This window comes from Nerophis ophidion, linkage group LG26 (assembly GCF_033978795.1).
Source record: "Nerophis ophidion isolate RoL-2023_Sa linkage group LG26, RoL_Noph_v1.0, whole genome shotgun sequence".
NCBI classification, from domain to species: Eukaryota; Metazoa; Chordata; class Actinopteri; order Syngnathiformes; family Syngnathidae; genus Nerophis; species Nerophis ophidion.
In genome coordinates, this window is record NC_084636.1 from 18,197,073 (window position 1) to 18,215,189 (window position 18,117).

At 37.8% G+C, this 18,117-nt stretch overlaps 1 protein-coding gene across 2 annotated transcripts in view; it reads right to left on the bottom strand.

Annotated features, from left to right (window-relative positions):
• The window catches only part of qsox1 (quiescin Q6 sulfhydryl oxidase 1), a 74,451-nt gene that overhangs the window by 28,850 nt on the left and 27,484 nt on the right, over positions 1-18,117 (bottom strand). For both annotated transcript variants that reach the window (XM_061888892.1, XM_061888893.1), the window contains 2 exons: positions 12,556-12,690; positions 12,345-12,474 (listed from right to left, as the gene is read on the bottom strand). In XM_061888892.1, coding sequence (XP_061744876.1) covers positions 12,345-12,474; positions 12,556-12,690 — 265 coding nt within the window. The remainder of the gene's footprint in view (positions 1-12,344; positions 12,475-12,555; positions 12,691-18,117) is intronic.

Consider the following 18,117-nt stretch of genomic DNA (forward strand, 5'->3'; position numbering starts at 1 on the left):
CAGGTAACGCAGGATTTCTATGGGAAGAAAAAATGTTCTCCTTATTGGAAGCTGTAGAGCAGTGGTTCTCAAATGGGGGTACGCGTACCCCTGCGGGTACTTGAAGGTATGCCAAGGGGTACGTGAGATGTTTTTTAAATATTATAAAAATGGCAACAATTCAAAAATCCTTTATAAATATATTTATTGAATAATACTTTAACAAAATCTGAATGTAAGTTCATAAAGTGTGAAAAGAAATGCAACAATGCAATCTTCAGTGTTGACAGCTGGATTTTTTTTGTACCTCGTTTTTTACTGTTGTACCTCGTTTTTACTATTGTACCTCGTTTTTAATGTTGTACCTTGATTTTACTGTTGTGCCTCGTTTTTACTGTTGAACCTTGTTTTTAATTACTACTGCTGCAAACCAAATTGTCCCTAGGGGACAATAAAGATTTTCTAAGTCTAAGTGAGTTTTCTGGGAGAGGCACTGCCATCCGGAAACCACCCGGAAAAAGTGTGGGGGGGGGCAAGAATGCAGCTGAGCCACATCAGCGTGACCAAAAAGCCGCATGCGGCTCCGGAGCCGCGGGTTGCCGACCCCTGCCCTAAGCCAACAACAACCACAGGGTAACCGTAGTACTCTATGTCAGTGGTTCTCAACCTTTTTTCAATGATGTACCCCCTGTGAACATTTTTTTAAATCAAGTACCCCCTAATCAGAGCAAAGCATTTTTGGTTGAAAAAAAGAGATAAAGAAGTAAAATACAGCACTATGTGATCAGTTTCTGTTTTATTAAATTGTATAACAGTGCAAAAAATTACTCATTTGTAGTGGTCTTTCTTGAATTATTTGGAAAAAAAGATATACAAATAACTAAGAACTTGTTGAAAAATAAACAAGTGATTCAATTATAAATAAAGATTTCTACACATAGAAGTAATCATCAGCTTAAAGTGCCATCTTTGGGGATTGTAAAAGAGATCCATCTGGATTCATGAACCTAATTCTAAACATTTCTTCAGAAAAAAAGAAATCTTTAACATCAATATTTATGGAACATGTCCACAAAAAATCTAGCTGTCAACACTGAATATTGTATTGTTGCATTTCTTTTCACAGTTTATGAACTTACATTCATATTTTGTTGAAGTATTATTCAATAAATATATTCATAAAGGACTTCTGAATTGTTGCTATTTTTAGAATATTTAAAAAAAATCTCACGTACCCCTTGGCATACATTCAAGTACCCCCGGGGGTGTGCGTACCCCCATTTGAGAACTACTGCTCTATGGGGTGACGTGTTTACATGTTTTTTTTGTTGTTGTTTAAACCGTTGACACCATTGCGATGATCCTCAGAGAGAACACGACACGAAAATCTAGCTGTTGGTTATCTCAGAGTAATAATGACGGACGAAATGCAGACACACACGTTAGTCTTCACGCTTAAGACGCTGACAAATACACCTAAGTGACAGCTAAATGTGCTTCCTGTTCTCACAATAAACACAAAATGGCTTATGTTCCTCAGCTGTAGAAATACCATGGTGACTTCATCTTGATATTTGACAGGAATGTATTATTTTAATATATTATAGGTATTTTTAAATCAAAGTTACAATCACGAGAGCTTGCCAACAAGCAGATAGATCCAGCTATGAGTCTCAAAGGAGATTTAGCGACAGCGTCATCCAAAAACATACTCCTTTTTATTTGCCCCTACCCACCATCTGTTCACCTAAGTGCACCTGCATATATTGACAATCCCGCACTGGGCCTTCTATTCATCACGCTTTAACAGGATCTGGAAGTCACACCACTTAACTTAAACCCTCTTTTGCTGGTTTGCGCCCTGCCTTTTTGACAGGTTTTTATTTACTGCTGAAGAGAAATTCCTGATATTGGCTTGGAAATAACACACACGGGGGGGAAAAGTATTAGCAAAAATAATGAAGCGTCATAAGTCATATTCTATTAGTTGCTCATAAAAACAAAAAACACTAAAGACTCGAGGTGAGGTTCACAAAGAAGACTCCACGGTGCTGGGGAAAGTGACCAAATAGGTTTAGGTGTGGATCGGGACATCTGAATACTAACAAGTCAGAAAAGCTTATTAAATAGTCATATATATTCAAACAGACGAAGAAGAGGCAGGTGTTGGCCAGTAATGGGCTTAGTGCTGCATAACCAAAGCAACCCTATTCACCGCGCTGTGGTTCGAGTGATCGCATCAGAGGGTCACTGTACCACCGGGTGGGAGGTGCTTACCCATTTGACCTACTGATCACTGATGTAACACAAAAAAGGGTACATTTTTTTTCAGGAAAAGGATTACTTGGCTGTACATCTTTTTTGGTTATAACTTTTATTTACTGTAATTGTTCAAAAAGCAGGTTTTCAACCTTCATTTAGCCAGTATTACACATAGACCTTTGTCCAGAAGTACGTTATATTTTTTTCCCCATTTTGAGCCCCTAAATATGAAGGCACTCATCCTTAATTAATCAAAGCCAATCAAAGTGTATTTATACAGCCCTTAATCACAAGAGTCTCAAAGGGCTGCGCAAGCTATAACGACAACCTCAGATCCCACATCAGGGCAAGAAAAAAGTCAACCTAATGGGATGACAATGAGAAACCTTGGAGGGGACCGCAGATGTGGGGACCCCCAACATCCTGTCCCCCCGGGGCAACAGGTGCAATGGACGTCGAGTGGATCTTAAATGGTTGCAATTCCAAAATGGTTGTTTAAAATTATACAAAAACCAAACTATAAACTGCTACCCAAGAATATACAACAATTCTTCTCAACAAAAGAAGAGAAAAAAAAAGAGGGACGGCATGGCGCAGTGGCAGTGCGCAACCGAGGGTCCCTAGTTCAATCCCCACCTAGTACCAACCTCGTCACTTCCGTTATGTAGAGAGCAAGACACTTCACCCTTGCTCCTGATGGGTGCTGGTTAGCGCTTTGCATGGCAGCTCCCTCCATCAGTGTGTGAATGTGTGTGTGAATGGGTAAATGTGGAAGTAGTGTCAAAGCGCTTTGAGTACCTTGAAGGTAGAAAAGCGCTATACAAGTACAACCCATTTATTTATAAATATAATCTTAAGAGAAAAATGTCATTTAAAACAATTGTACGCACGTACAACACTTAAGACCTTCAGTATTCATTCTATTCATTTCAAAGACTATGCACAGAGAAAATAATAATTTCCTTCAAGGAGGATCTGAAGAAAAACTTGGGACAATGTATACAATGAAGATGATGTAGATCAGGGGTAGGGAACCTATGGCTCGGGAGCCAGATGTGGCTCTTTTGATGACTACATCTGGCTCTCGGATGAATCTGAGCTGACACTGCTTAACACGATAAGTCATGAATAATTCCACTTGTAATCAAAGTGATAAAAATAACGTTCAAAATATAAAACATGGTCATGCATTTGAATCCGTCCATCCTTTTTTTTACCGCACTTGTTCAAGAAGTTGCATTAAGGGGTAAGAAGTGATTTATTTATTATTGGTTAGTTTAGGGCTTGCCCTCCCGGGGGTTCTTCAGACCACCAAGCACCGACATGAGAGCCTGTTTCAGGGTTACAATATTTTTTATTTTTCAATAAGTCTCTCCGTTGCTTTCCAGCAATCGTCTTTTTCGCTTTCGTTCTCGCTCGCACTCTGGCTCCAGCCCCAACCCTGTCTCTCCTCCTGGCTGCTGCTTATAACAGGGCGACAGGTGATTAGATAACAAGGCCCAGGTGGGCCATCAATGCACCTGTCGCTGATATCGAGGCCGGTCCTGGCACACCCCGCTTCGCTGCAGGCCCGCATACCACGCCCCCTCCACAGTTAGTTTCAGAATAACAATGTTATTACAAAGAATAAGAGACTTACTATACGGTAAAAATTGGTCTCACTTAAAAATGCACGCGTTTAGTTGTGTTCAATGTCGAAAAAAATATGATATGGCTCTTGCGGAAATATATTTTAAAATATTTGGATTCTTGGCTCTCTCAGACAAAAAGGTTCCCGACCCCTGATGTAAATGATGCATATGGGTATTTTTTCAACACCTTTCTAACACTTTATGATAAACACTGTCCTTGGAAAGAACTCAGTAAAAAGCAAAAGAAAAACAACCAACCATGGATGACGAAAGGACTGAGAAATGCTTGTCACAAAAAAAAACACATTATATTGAATATTTATAGCACATAGATCTATAGAGGCAGATAATAAATATAAGAAATATTAAAACAACCTAACTGGTATACTACGAACATCTAAGAGGGAATACTGCAGTCAATTATTAAACAAGAACAGAAACAATATGAGAGCAACATGGGGCATCCTAAATAGCATCATTAAAAATGGTGCTAAGAAAGATTACCCCCTGTACTTTCCAGATGGAAATACAAAAAATGACAATATGAATCAAATAGTTGAATGTTTCAATGATTACTTTGTTAATATTGGAAAAAATCTGGAACAAAGAATTCCAAATGCAGATGATGCGTCAGTTAAGAACTTCAGTGAGCTCATAGACAGAAATCCCAAGTCCATGTTTCTTAAGAAGGTGACAAAAGAAGAAGTAATCAAAATTGTAAAAAATTGTAAATCTAAGACCTCAACCAACTGTCATGGAATAGATATGGTAACGATAAAAAAGGTTATAGAAGACATTTCAAAACCTTTTACATATATCAGTAACGTATCATTTCTAACCGGCAATTTCCATGACAAAATTAAAATTGCAAAAGTTGTACCAATTCATAAGAATGGAGACACACACACCAGTTCACTAACTACAGACCAGTTTCATTATTTCCACAATTCTCCAAAATCATGGAAAAACTATTCAATAGCCGATTAGATAAATCTATCAACAAAAGTAGGACGCGCGTGGAGAATCAATTTGGATTTAGAGCAAATATCTCAACATCAATAGCATTAATCAAAATAACAGAGGAAATTACCAATGCAATAGACGGTAAAGAATGTGCAGCCGCAGTATTCATGGATTTAACAAAAGCATTCGACACAATTAATCATGATATTTTAATACAAAAACTAGAACAAGATGGCATCAGAGGTTTGGTATGGAACTGGGTAAGAAGCTATTTAACCAACAAGAAGCAATATGTGAAGATGGGTGAAAATATGTCACCACGGTTGGATTTATCTTGTGGTGTACCCCAGGGATCAATACTGGGACCAAGATTGTTTAATCTGTATACAAACGACATTTGTAAAGATACAAAGGACTTGAAGTTAGTTTTATTTGCAGACGACACAAGTGCTTTCTTTTCAGGAGAAAACACACAGAAGATAATACAAATAATAACGGAAGAAATGAACAAATTTAAAAAATGGTTTGATAAAAACAGACTATCTTTGAGTCTCAGTAAAACTATTGGTAACAGTAGAAAAGAGCATCAGACACGAATACAAATAGACGGAGTAGATATTGAAAGGGTAAAAGAAACCAGATTTTTGGGAGTACTAATAGACGATAAAATGAACTGGAAATCTCATATACAAAACATACAACATAAGGTGGCAAAAAACATTTCAACAATGAATAAAGCAAAATACGTCCTGGGACAAAAATCACTTCACATTCTCTACTGCTCGCTAGTGTTACCATATCTGAGTTATTGTGCAGAAATATGGGGAAATAACTTCAAATGTGCGCTACATTCGTTAACTGTGTTACAAAAAAGATCAATTAGAATAATACATTATGTTGGCTATAGAGAACATACAAAACCTTTATTTATTGAGTCAAAAATATTAAAGCTCGATGATTTGGTAAAATTGCAAACAGCTAAAATGATGTACAAAGCAAACTATAACCTGCTACCAAAGAATGTACAACAATTCTTCTCAACTAAAGAGGTGAAATACAACCTTAGAGGAAAATTTAATTTAAAACATTTATATGCACGTACAACACTTAAAACTTTTAGCATATCAGTATGTGGAATTAAATTATGGAATGGATTAAGTAAAGAAGTTAAACATTGTACTGATATGATCCAGTTTAAGAGGCTGTTCAAATTAATAGTGATTACAAAGTACAAAGAAGAAGAATTATGAGAAACACTTTCAACCTTATTGAAAATAAGATATTCTTCATCTCAGTATGTTGGTAATGACTGGATTAGTTAACTACATGTTACAGAACTGTTGTATTGCTCATTCACGGATGTCATTTTGCTATAAAGAGGGTCAGTAGATGTATGTATGTATTTGTGGGCGCTCTTACGTGGGAAAGGGGTAGGATTAAATAAGCTTTGCTTCTTCCTACTCCTTTTCGGGCATGAGGAGATGTGAGGTAATATGGTATTGTCATATGTATTGTGTTGTAAATATTCATGTTCGAAATAAACTAAGAAAATTAAAAGAAAGAAAAAAGTATATCAGTATGTGGAATTAAATTATGGAATGGATTAACCAAATAAATCAAACAATGTACCAATATGATCCACTTCAAGAAAATCTTCGAACTTAAAGTGTTTACAAAGTACAATGACGAAGAACCATGATAAATATTCTGAATTTATCTCATCCATCCATTCCTTTTCAAGATAATCTTACTCATTTCACCATATGAAATATAACTCACTTCATCAATTATTATTTATTTATTGTTATTGGTATTACTTATGGAGTATATTGTGAAAAAATTGAGAACAGGAAGTGAACAAAAGTTTAAGCAAAGGAAAAGGGGTAGGATTAATGCTATAAGATGCTATATATATATGCTATAAGAATGCTATAAGCTCTGTTTCTTCTTACTCCTTTTCGAACATGTTGAATAGAGGAACTGGAAATTGTGATGTATCATGTTGTATGCATGCATGTTCAAAAATAAACTCAAAACTCAAAATCTTACATTAATGTTAAAGGTCTACTTTTAAAATAATGTTTTTATGGTTTTAGTTCACATTTTTTAATGTTAATCTTAAACTTTTTTTTGCCATTATACAATTACTGCTAGACCTGACTATAACACGAAATGAAAATCTCCCCAACCACCACATTTTACACATTTTTGCCACTTTTAGCACAGTACAAAAAATAAACATCGTGCCAAAGTTCTTATACTGTCTTTTATTTAATATTAAAAAAAAATGCCCTTTGTGCAGAATTTTTGGAAAGTATTTCCTTGTGTATTGTTAAAAACATTAAACTGCTAAAATGCCTTTTGTTGTTTAATGACAATATATAATCCATAGGACCTGGTTAACCAAGTGTGGATAAATTGTCAGTTCTTAACCAAGTTCACCTTCTTCTGTATGGAATTTTCAGGAAAAAAAGTGTTTCCAGTTTACTAATAGCCAATGCCAGTCCACGGGCTTGATGTTTAGACCCAGACGCAATAAGCTTGTATGTATGCCTTTAGAACCCCTGTGCTCCTATTTCATTTGTTTACCCTCGGGGAATTTTTCAAGAAAAAAAACAAGCTAGTGGTGTAATCCCTAAAAAAAAAACCTTGCTTTAATGCTCTTAGGCATCCCAAGATCCACTTTTTTTTTAATCCTCATATACATGTCGAAAGGATTCATAAATCCTGCTTCAGCCCGACAAGACAGTAGATCTAGTAAAAATATGAGCGTGTGCAAATAGGAAGGGAAAATAAAAAACACAACAAGCCAGTGTGAACATGCTTGGATAGAAATGGCATAAAAGGTTTTATGGTGAGTAACAAACAATTTTTGGACAAAAGAAAATGACTAAAAGACAGTGACAAATCAGTTCCAAAGAGTCTTTACCATAAGCCAAAGTAAGATGTACATTTTCAGGACAAACAAACACACATCCTTTTGTTAGATTTAATTGATGCAAAATAGATGCAGGATATGCACCTCCTCTTTTTTTATGTCTAAACAAATACATTTACTTTTTATGAATTATTTGTCTTTCAAATGTTTTTTTCCCTTGCAGTAGGCGATGGTTCTGTCAGATTGAGTATGCTCGACTTCACCTTTCAATTACAATTGTTTAATGTTTAAATACAACTAGTATCCTGCAAAACAGATAATGTTAGGTAAGATTAAATGCCTATTTTTATTGACGCCTTAGACAATTAACTGTGTTATGCATTAAGTGCAATGCATTTTTGTTTATTTTTTTCCAGACATCAAATTGATTTTAAACGAATAATGGATTGTTTTAATCAGGAAAAAAAGGCCAAAAACATATATATTTGTTTGACAGAATGCTATGTTTACATTGTTCTACATTCAACATTTCCAATTATAATCCTCAAACGTCACTTGATCTTGAAGCCGATTTTTTTCTATTTAAGCTTTTATCATTTCTAATTTCATTTATGTCCGAGTATGTGTGCAAGGTTGATATCCCCTTGTGTTATGAATAAAGTTGCCTGGATAAGAATGTGACTAAGCACCGTGTCACCAGTGTGTGAAGATTAACACGCCCCCCCACCCCCTCCCCACCCATGAGGATGCCCACGAGTCACTTTTAATCTAGTCACATGACTCACACAGCACTCAGGTGGCCCATTTTTACATATTGTGTCATTTCAGCAAAACACAAGACATTCCTTCACCACCAGATGTCACGTATAACGGCAGAGCATTTTAAATAGTATACTGAACCTGATATTGCCAACACATGTGGGCAACTACTCTGGTTGTGATTACGGTTAACTTGATTTTGTGCATGCTTTTAACGTTGTTTCAATAAAGTACATTGATCAGACAGATATGCTTGCACAATTCAACATCTTTTCAACAGAATGGATTCGGCAGCTACTGATAATCTGGTCACTCCCTGTGTTTTAAATGTACCAGATTACAATTTCTAATAGGAAAAAAAAAATCTCACAATGTGCACTGTAATTATAAATTAATAGTTCTGGTTCTGTTTACGTTTTTTTCGAACATGTATGCAGTCACAATATGATACATCATAAAACGGTAATTTGCATATTCTCATTTTTCTTTATAACATGTCCAGAAAGGAAAACGAAGAAGCAAAGCTGTTTTAAATCATACTCCTTTTCCAATTTAAGAGTGCGAACAAATTTGAAACAAATGTGCTTGTCTGTTGATGGTGTGAAAGCATTGAATTCTCTAAAGAAAGACTTGAAAGGTTGCGAGAATATTTTTTAATTTGAAAAGAATTACAAAAAGAGACAACTGGCATTATATCAAACTCATTTTTGATTTTGATTGGACGTGTCATTGTGAAAATGCTTAAAAGAAAATTTAAAAGTATGTTGGAGTTCGGGTGTTGGTCGAGGGAACATTGTTAAAGTGATCTAAAATTATTTGTGTTAAAAAAAGGGGCGGATAAATATAATATTATTCTTCCATCTGCTCCTTTGTGATCATGGAAATGTATAGGAAATAAGAAAACAATGAAAGTGTAAACTGTACGTGGCTTGTATATATGAAAGGAATAAAAAGAAATTATGATGATTTAATTGCAATTAATGACACATATGACCACCTCCTGTTCTCCTTTGTAACACAATTTACATCAATGAAATACAACAGTTCCTTAATAAATAAATAAGTCATAATATATAATATGTATAATCATAATATCTCATTTTTCAATAAGGTTTGAGCTATTTTTTTTTATTCTTCCTCCTTGTACTTTGTAAAAACTTTCAGTTTGAACAGCCTCTCAAACTAGATTATATTCGGACATTGTTTGACTACTTTGTTTAATTCATTCTATAATTTAATTTCACGTAGTGGTATGCCGAAGGTCTTACATGTTGAACATACAAATGTTTTAAATTAGGGTTTTTAAAATAATTAAGTAAAGGTATTATATAGAATCAACCGATTCCAATCTTTCATGTGATGTATTACAGTATATCAAGGGATAATTCCATAGAAGTGAAACGTTGATATATCTTAGAGTAGTCAGTGTACAGCTTGTATAGTAGTATGGACTTGATTTATCCACTGAAAATGATTCAAGAAAACGTGAGGGCTGTACTCACTTTTGTGAGACAATGCATTCTTGAATTACTACACTTGTCAGTTATTGGTTCTGCTGCCGAGTGGCACCGACACCATCTCCGGCCTACATTAAGTGCTCCTAACAAGTTAACTGGATGAAGGGATTGCTTTTGTGGCGAGAGCATTCAGTTAGACGTCAACAAAGGCCGTTACAAGTGGTGGTCAGGCGCGGCCATGACACCCTCCTTAACCGCACAATGCCCTGATTACCAGTGGCTGGGCCACCACTCTATTTGGGGAGCGAGGCGGTGGGCTAAAAATACCGCTGGGACCTGCTGCTATTGACTAAACAAACGGGAGCTAATGGGAGGCCACAAGCGCCTGGCCCGCACATCCACGCGCACAGCAGCTTGGTACAAGGCCTCCCTAGAGAGTGAGATATAATCAGAGAGATTGGTGGCAGTGAGACAGCCTGGTGCACGGCCAATAGGGACGAGGCTAGCGGGTCAAACCCCGTCCTTACGACAGATTTGCGTGGCTGGCACACTTCAATGTGGACCCAAAAAGAGATCAATGACCAGAGCGTGAAAAGGGGTTAGACAAGCACAACTCATTAAATCTCTCAAGAGGAGACCAAAAATAATCAAAGAATGTGAGTAGACGGTATGTGAGAAGGTACAATAGTATCAAGTATGAGTGTGAGTGTGAGAGTAAAGGAGGGGTTACTGGGGGCCGCACGCATGTCCAATGAGTCGGCGTCAATGCAAAGCCTGATTGTGGCGAGTGGGTGGGTGGTGGCTACGCTTAAATACCCCAGGGAGACTAAATCTAGAGGGTCAACAATGCCCAGGAGAGTCTTTACGCTCCAAATCTGGTCATTGACCCGTGCTTTAAGAGCAACAGTAACAACGCTGTCTTAGTCTGCATACTGCTAGTATACATTTGCCATCAGACTGTACAACTCCTCTCTGGGGGGGGGAGGGGATACTGGGATGAAAATAATAATACTGAAATAAGATGCAACAAAAAAAGTGCAATTAACAGTGCAATACATTTTCATAACAAGGTCACTACTCCCTATTTTTTTTGTTATATTCTTATTTTTACTGTTATATTTTTATTCTTATTATTCATTTTTATTTTTATTCTTATTATTAATTTTCTCTATTTCCATTTATATCCTCATTATTTACTTATTACATTCAAATTTGATCTCAAATCTGTACACTGCTGCTGGAACTTTAATTTTCCTGAGGGAACTCTCCTGAAGGAATCAATAAAGTACTATCTATCTATTATGAATGCACAATGAAGCTAAAAAGATTTAATTATCCTTTTCTAAAAAGGCACTACAAAATATGTCTTTACAAATATATTTCTCATTTTTGATTGTCAAAAAAAATAATTTGACTAAATCTCTTATTGTATTATATTATTACCAATATTTTTGGTTCCATTAAGTTACAGCAAAACTATTTAATAGCTTCTGTAAGATGCAGCACTACAGCCACACTATTAAAAATGGAGTGAAATAAAACCTTCTATTTGAGACAGTCCTATTTGACTGTCTCAGTCCTATTTGACTGTCTCACTCTCCATCTAGTGGTGACCTACTCTAACTACACGTCATCTTTTTTAGTGAATTAGAGGTTTTGCAATGCTTTCTTGTTTCTCTCAGTTCAAACTGTGTTTTCCAATGTCAAGATAATAATAGTATATACGGTTATGTTCAGCATATTTAAAGTGAAAGTTAAAGTACAACGAGTGTCACACACACATGGACCCCGACTTAAACAAGTTGAAAAACTTATTCGGGTGTTACCATTTAGTGGTCAATTGTACGGAATATGTACTGTACTGTGCAATCTACTAATAAAAGTATCAATCAATCAATCAATCAAAACAGACACACACACGGTGTGGTGAGATTATCCTCTGCAATTGACCCATCACCCTCAACCCCTGGGAGGTGAGGGGAGCAGTGAGCAGCAGCGTTGCCCGCAGACGGGAATCACTTTTGGTGATTAAACCCCCAATTCCAACCCTTGATCCTGAGTGCCAAGCAGGGAGGCAATGGGTCCCATTTTTATAGTTTTTGGTATGACTCGGCCGGGGTTTGAACTCCCGACCTACCATTCTCAGGGCGGACACTCTAACCACAAGGCCACTGAGCAGTTTGCATTGCAGTCTGGTATTCCTGGAACTAGGTTTTTCTAATATTTCTAAATTACCGGTAGATTCCATCGATCCATCCATTTTCTACCGCTTGTCCCTTACGTTTAGGGAAAAAAAGATTGAAATAATGAACAGGATGCTGTGTGTGTTTGTGTGTGTGTGTGTGTGTGTGTGTGTGTGTGCGTGTGTGTGTGTGCGCATGTGCATGTACGCAGTGCTTGCTTTCTCTCTCCCACCTCTGCCAGGACAGCGATGTACTTTCGGAGAGAAGTCAGCGCCTCTCCAGTGATGACGTGATGAGCAGCCAGCTCCACTCGCAGAGAGTAGTGCAGCGTCGACTCCAGGTCAGCCATATACACCCTGGACCTGCACCAGATGTCAAATGTGTGTATGCAGTTGGAAGTGACACAAAAGGATAGAAAGTGTTTTTTCAGATATTTATGGTACCTGTTGAAGTGTCTCCAGGGCTCCTCAGTCTGTTTGCTGACGAGTTCTGGGGTAACCGGCGGGGGCTTTCCTGAACGCACAACACCAGGAAGCCTCTTGAGGGCGTAAAAGTAAATAGTACGGACCTCTATTTTGCTGTGTGGAGGGAAGAAAATGTGTTTTATGAACAAAAATAACAAACGGGTCACACTGTAACATACCAAAGGATTTCCTTTACACTCCGGTACAGTAAAACCTGCAGTACATTTTGGAAAAGTAAACCCTAATTTGTATTATGTGGCCAATCTAGGGTGTGTTGAGTGGCTGGTGATAGCTACAACAGCTAATGAAAGACAGTGACGTTCAGGTTTTAAACAAACAAAAAACTAATTTTTTTACATTTGAAAAACAGTATGTAATTAAAGATTACATAGTGATTGGTACCCAACTAGAATGGTTCCTAAACTGCACTACACCTAGTTTTGGACATGCAGTTTGGACCACTTCAGAGTAACACTAATAGAAACTACAAAACCATCGAAGTTGGCACGTTGTGTAATTTAAAATAAAGAAACCTAATTTTATTGTCCAATAATCATTAACATAAAATTTTATGGCAGCAACACATTGCAAAAAAGTTGGCACAGGAGCATTTTTACTACTGTGTTACATGGCCTTTCCTTCAACTCTCAGTTAACGTTTGGGAACTAAGGAGAGCAATTTTTGAAGCTTTTCAGGTGGAATTTTTCCCATTCTTGCATGATGTACAGCTTAAGTTGTTCAACAGTCCAGGGTCTTTGTTGTGGTATTTTAGGCTTCATGTTGCACAACACATTTTCAATGGAAGACAGGTCTGGACTACAGGCAGGCCAGTCTCGCACCCACGCTCTTTTATTATGAAGTCACGCTGTTGTAGCACGTGGATTGGCATTGTCTTGCTGAAATAAGCAGGGGCGTCCATGATAACGTTGCTTGGATGGCAAAATATGTTGCTCCAAAACCTGTATGTACCTTTCAGCATTAATGGTGCCTTCACAGATGTGTAAGTTACCCATGCTTTGGGAAATAATACACCCGCATACCATCATAGATGCTGGCGTTTGAACTTTGTTTCGGTGGACACATCGTCCACAGTCTCCAAAAGCAATTTGAAATATTGACTCATCAGACCAAACAACAATTTTCATCAGTCCATTTTAGATGAGCTCAGGCCTGGCGAAGCTGACAGGGTTTCTGGGTGTTGTTGATAAATGGCTTCCGCATTGCATAGTAGAGGTTTAACTTGCACTTACAGATGTAGCAACAAACTGTAGTGACTGAAAGTGGTTTTCTGATGTGTTCATGAACCCATGTGGTGATATCCTTTACACACCAATTTCGCTTTTTAATGCAGTATCGCTAGAGTGATCAAAGGTCACGGGCATTCAATGTTGGTTATCAGCCTTGCTGCTTGCGTGCAGTGATTTCTCCAGATTGTTTGAAACTTTTGATGATATTATGGACCGTATATGGTGAAATCCTTAAATTACTTACAGGAGCTGGTTGAGAAATGTTGTTTTTAAAAAGTTTGCTCATGCATTTGTTCACAAAGTGGTGACACTCGCCCTATCCTTGTTTGTGAATGACTGAGCATTTCATGGAAGCTGCTTTTATACCCAATCATGGCACCCTCCTGTTCCCAATTAGCCTGTTCACCTGTGGGATGTTCCAAATAAGTGTTTGATGAGCATTCCTCAACTTTCTCAGTCTTTTTTCGCCACTTATGCCAGCTTTTTTTAATCATGTTGTAGGCATCAATCTCCAAATGAGCTAATATTTGCAAAAAATAACAAAGTTTTCCAGTTCTAAAGTTAATAATATGTTGTCTTTGCAATCTATTCAGTTGAATATAGAGGGTGGCATGGCGTAGTGGGTAGAGCGGCCGTGCCAGAAACCTGAGGGTTGGAGGTTCGCTCCCCGCCTATTGACATACAAATCGCTGCCGTTGTGTCCTTGAGTTCTTTTTTTTTTTGTCATGAAAAAGGGAGTTTTTTTGGGCTGTTGCACTAATTGTAAGTGTATCTTGTGTGTTTTATGTTGATTTAATAAAAAAAAAAAAAGAAAAAATTTGACAAAAAAAAAAAATGTTTTTTATTTTTATTAATAAAAAAATTATTCTGCGGCCCGGTACCAATCGAGCCGCGGCCCGGTGGTTGGGGACCACTGCTGTAAAGAATACATCAGTCAAAAAAATACACGGAACAATCATAACATAAAAAGAAAGAGACTGTGTCCTCCTCGTTTCACTTCCCTGGAAACACATCCAAAAGTGCAAAAAAACGGACGGCTGCAGTAAAGATTGTACTGGGAAACATAATACTCCAGCATCTCGTACTACAGAATAATAACAAGGTAAAATAAGATATGAGTTAACACAGTATGATAAATCTAAGCAACTATTGAGTGGCGGCAATGGTTTGTGTTGACTGTTTACTAAAAAGTGGAAACGTGGCAATGGCAAGTAAAGCTGCATTAATACTGTAAGGTGAATGGACAAGTAATTGAAGCACTTACAAATAAAAGCACACTAGACTGACGCACATGATAACGGTAGCAAGGACCTAATCATGCCAAACTGCTGCCTGACCTCGTCAACGTCTGGTCAAAAAGAGTTTTTTTGGAAAGCCTTGAACATAGGGCCTGAGACATTTACAAGCAACACATTTGGCAACGCGCAGCTTCTTTGCCAAGCAGGGATTGTTAAACAAAATGCATTGGACCGTTTTTGTTTTCAAGTGATAAAAATGCTTTATAGCTTCGTCTGCTTACTGTGGCCGTATATTTAACACACTTACCGGAAAACATTTTAGATGGTGCCAGGCTATTATGGTTCATCGCTTATGAAGCCACCTGCTAAACTCCCTTGCACCTTCATTTACTTTCTCCTCTAGTACGGGACAGAACGAAGACAGAGCTTTGTAAAACTGGAAGGGGATGGTAATAAGGTGGATCAATGCTTAAAAGGGCGTTGGGGGAGGTGGGGGAAGTTCGCTCACACCCGCCCATGACTCAATTACACTTGTGGGCCTGGTGGGAGTGTTGCACATGTGGAGAGAGGAGAACCATTCATCCAGTCATCCCTAGGGCCGGTGTCAGCATGGGCACATTCACCTGGGAGTGGCGCACATTACATGCATAACGGGCGTGCGGCACGCACACAGACACACATTACTGTGTCTCTCCCAGGATCAATCAGACATTCAAGCGATGATGGGATGCCAGCTGTCGCCATGCAGGTAAAGCCAGAAAAGCAAAGGCATTGTTTTCATGCAAGAAATTAAAAACAACCCTCCCCACCTCTCTCTCTCTCTCTCTCTTGTACAGTGATTGAGATGAGGTGGGGGGCTAGATTGTGTGGAAGCAGGGGGAGGAAAAATAAATAAATCAGCAATAAATCATTTCCCCTTTGCATTTGTCAACGAAAAAGAGTCCTCTTTTGCATGCCAAGTTATTGAGAGCGCCAGACAATGAGGCACAAGCAGCAGATGGATTTGCAATGTGAGGAACGATCAGCGCCTCTTTATGATGGTGAATAATAGCAGCAATTTTGATGCTCTGATCCCATTAAGGGGCCAGATGTTTAAAAGTAGCTTCCTGAATAGGGTTTCACATAATGAGCATGCAAAGTTGTTGTCGTGCTGAACAATTTATCACTCCAGGGGACCAAACCCGATGCATATTAGCGGTATATTGCATTTATAGTCAAAAATTTCTTAGTTTATACACAATGTATTATATATGAAAAAAAACTTATGACACTTCTTAATCTAAACCCTACTCAACTCTTAATACATAATACTTCTTCATTTTTAACAATTCTATACTTCCATCTATACGAGACACTTTTGTGTTCCACTGTGTACAAAGCCTGATCCGGCCCACAGGGCGCATGTTTGACAACCCCGCCTTAAACAAAGACAAAATCTCAAAATCTCACCAGTTTATTCAGAAGTGTCCATACATAATTAGGTGGTGCAATAGAGTATTGACCCCAATACACTACCGTATTTTTCGGAGTATAAGTCGCACCTGCCGAAAATGCATAATAAAGAAGGAACAAAACATGTATAAGTCGCACTGGTGGAGTATAAGTCGCATTTTTGGGGGGAAATTTATTTGATAAAGTTTAGACATCTGAAAGGCAATTTAAAATAAATAAAGAATGGTGAACAACAGGCTGAATAAGTGTAGGTTATATGACGCATAAATAACCAACTGAGAAGGTGCCTGGTATGTTAACGTAACATGTTATGGTAAGAGTCTTTCAAATAACTATAACATATAGAACACCAAGGACATTCAAAAAAGAAGTCAACAAAGACTGTCAGCCACCCGAAAACTTAAAGGACTATACGTTGCACCTCATCTCCTGTTATTACTTTACCACAGCATTGTTCAACCCATCCTTACCTACTGTTCCACATATTTTTTCACCATGCTTTCTGTAACCAACCGGACCAAACTCACACGCATTACAAACATAGCAGCTGAAATCCTCGGCCTACCTACACCCAACATTTCAGATTTAAACCACAGGTCTATCATTCGACTGGCAAACACAATAGTCCAGGATATCACTGACCCACTACACAAATACATAATCCCACTACCATTAGGGCGCATGATGTTTCCACCCCCATGCTTCACAGTAGGTATGCTGTTCTTGGGATGCAACACAGTATTCTTCTTCCTCCAAACACAAATAGTTGAGTTTATACCAAAAAGTTATATTTTGCTATTATCTGACCACATTACATTCTCTGCTGTATCATCCATGTATCCATTTTGGCGTAAACTCAACTCGTCGTGTTTGGAGGGATAAGAATACTGAGTTGCATCCCAAGAACACCATACCTACTTTGAAGCATGGGGGTGGAAACATCATGCTTTGGGGCTGTTTTTCTGCTAAGGGGACAGGACGATTGATCCGTGTTAAGGAAAGAATGAATGGGGCCATGTATCGTGAGATTTTGAGCCAAAACCTCCTTCCACCAGTGAGAGCTTTGAATGGTTGACCAACTACTTATTTTCCACCATAATTTACAAATAAATTCTTTAAAATATCCTACAATGTGAATTCCTGGATTTTTTTTTCACATTCTGTCTCTCACAGTTGAAGTGTGCCTATGATGAAAATTACAGACCTCTGTCATCATTTTAAGTGGGAGAACTTGCACAATCGGTGGCTGACTAAATACTCTTTTGCCCCACTGTATATATCGGTATCGGTTTATATCAGAATCGGTAATTAAGAGTTGGACAATATCGGAATATCGGATAACGGCAAAAAAGCCATTATCAGACATTTCTAGTATTCAGTTATAAACATTCATTCCCTTTCTTCTTTACTTCATGGATCTAAACTTGACCGCAGCCGGAATTAAAAATATATATATATTTTTATTGTAAAATTTTCAGAATGTGTTTGTTCTATTTTTGGCCAAAGTAAGACAAAGAAACCAATCTGAAGTTGTCTTTATTTTTTAGTTTTAATGCCATAATTTGAATATACGGCCCGCGTGTGCACAGATTTTCCTCCATGCG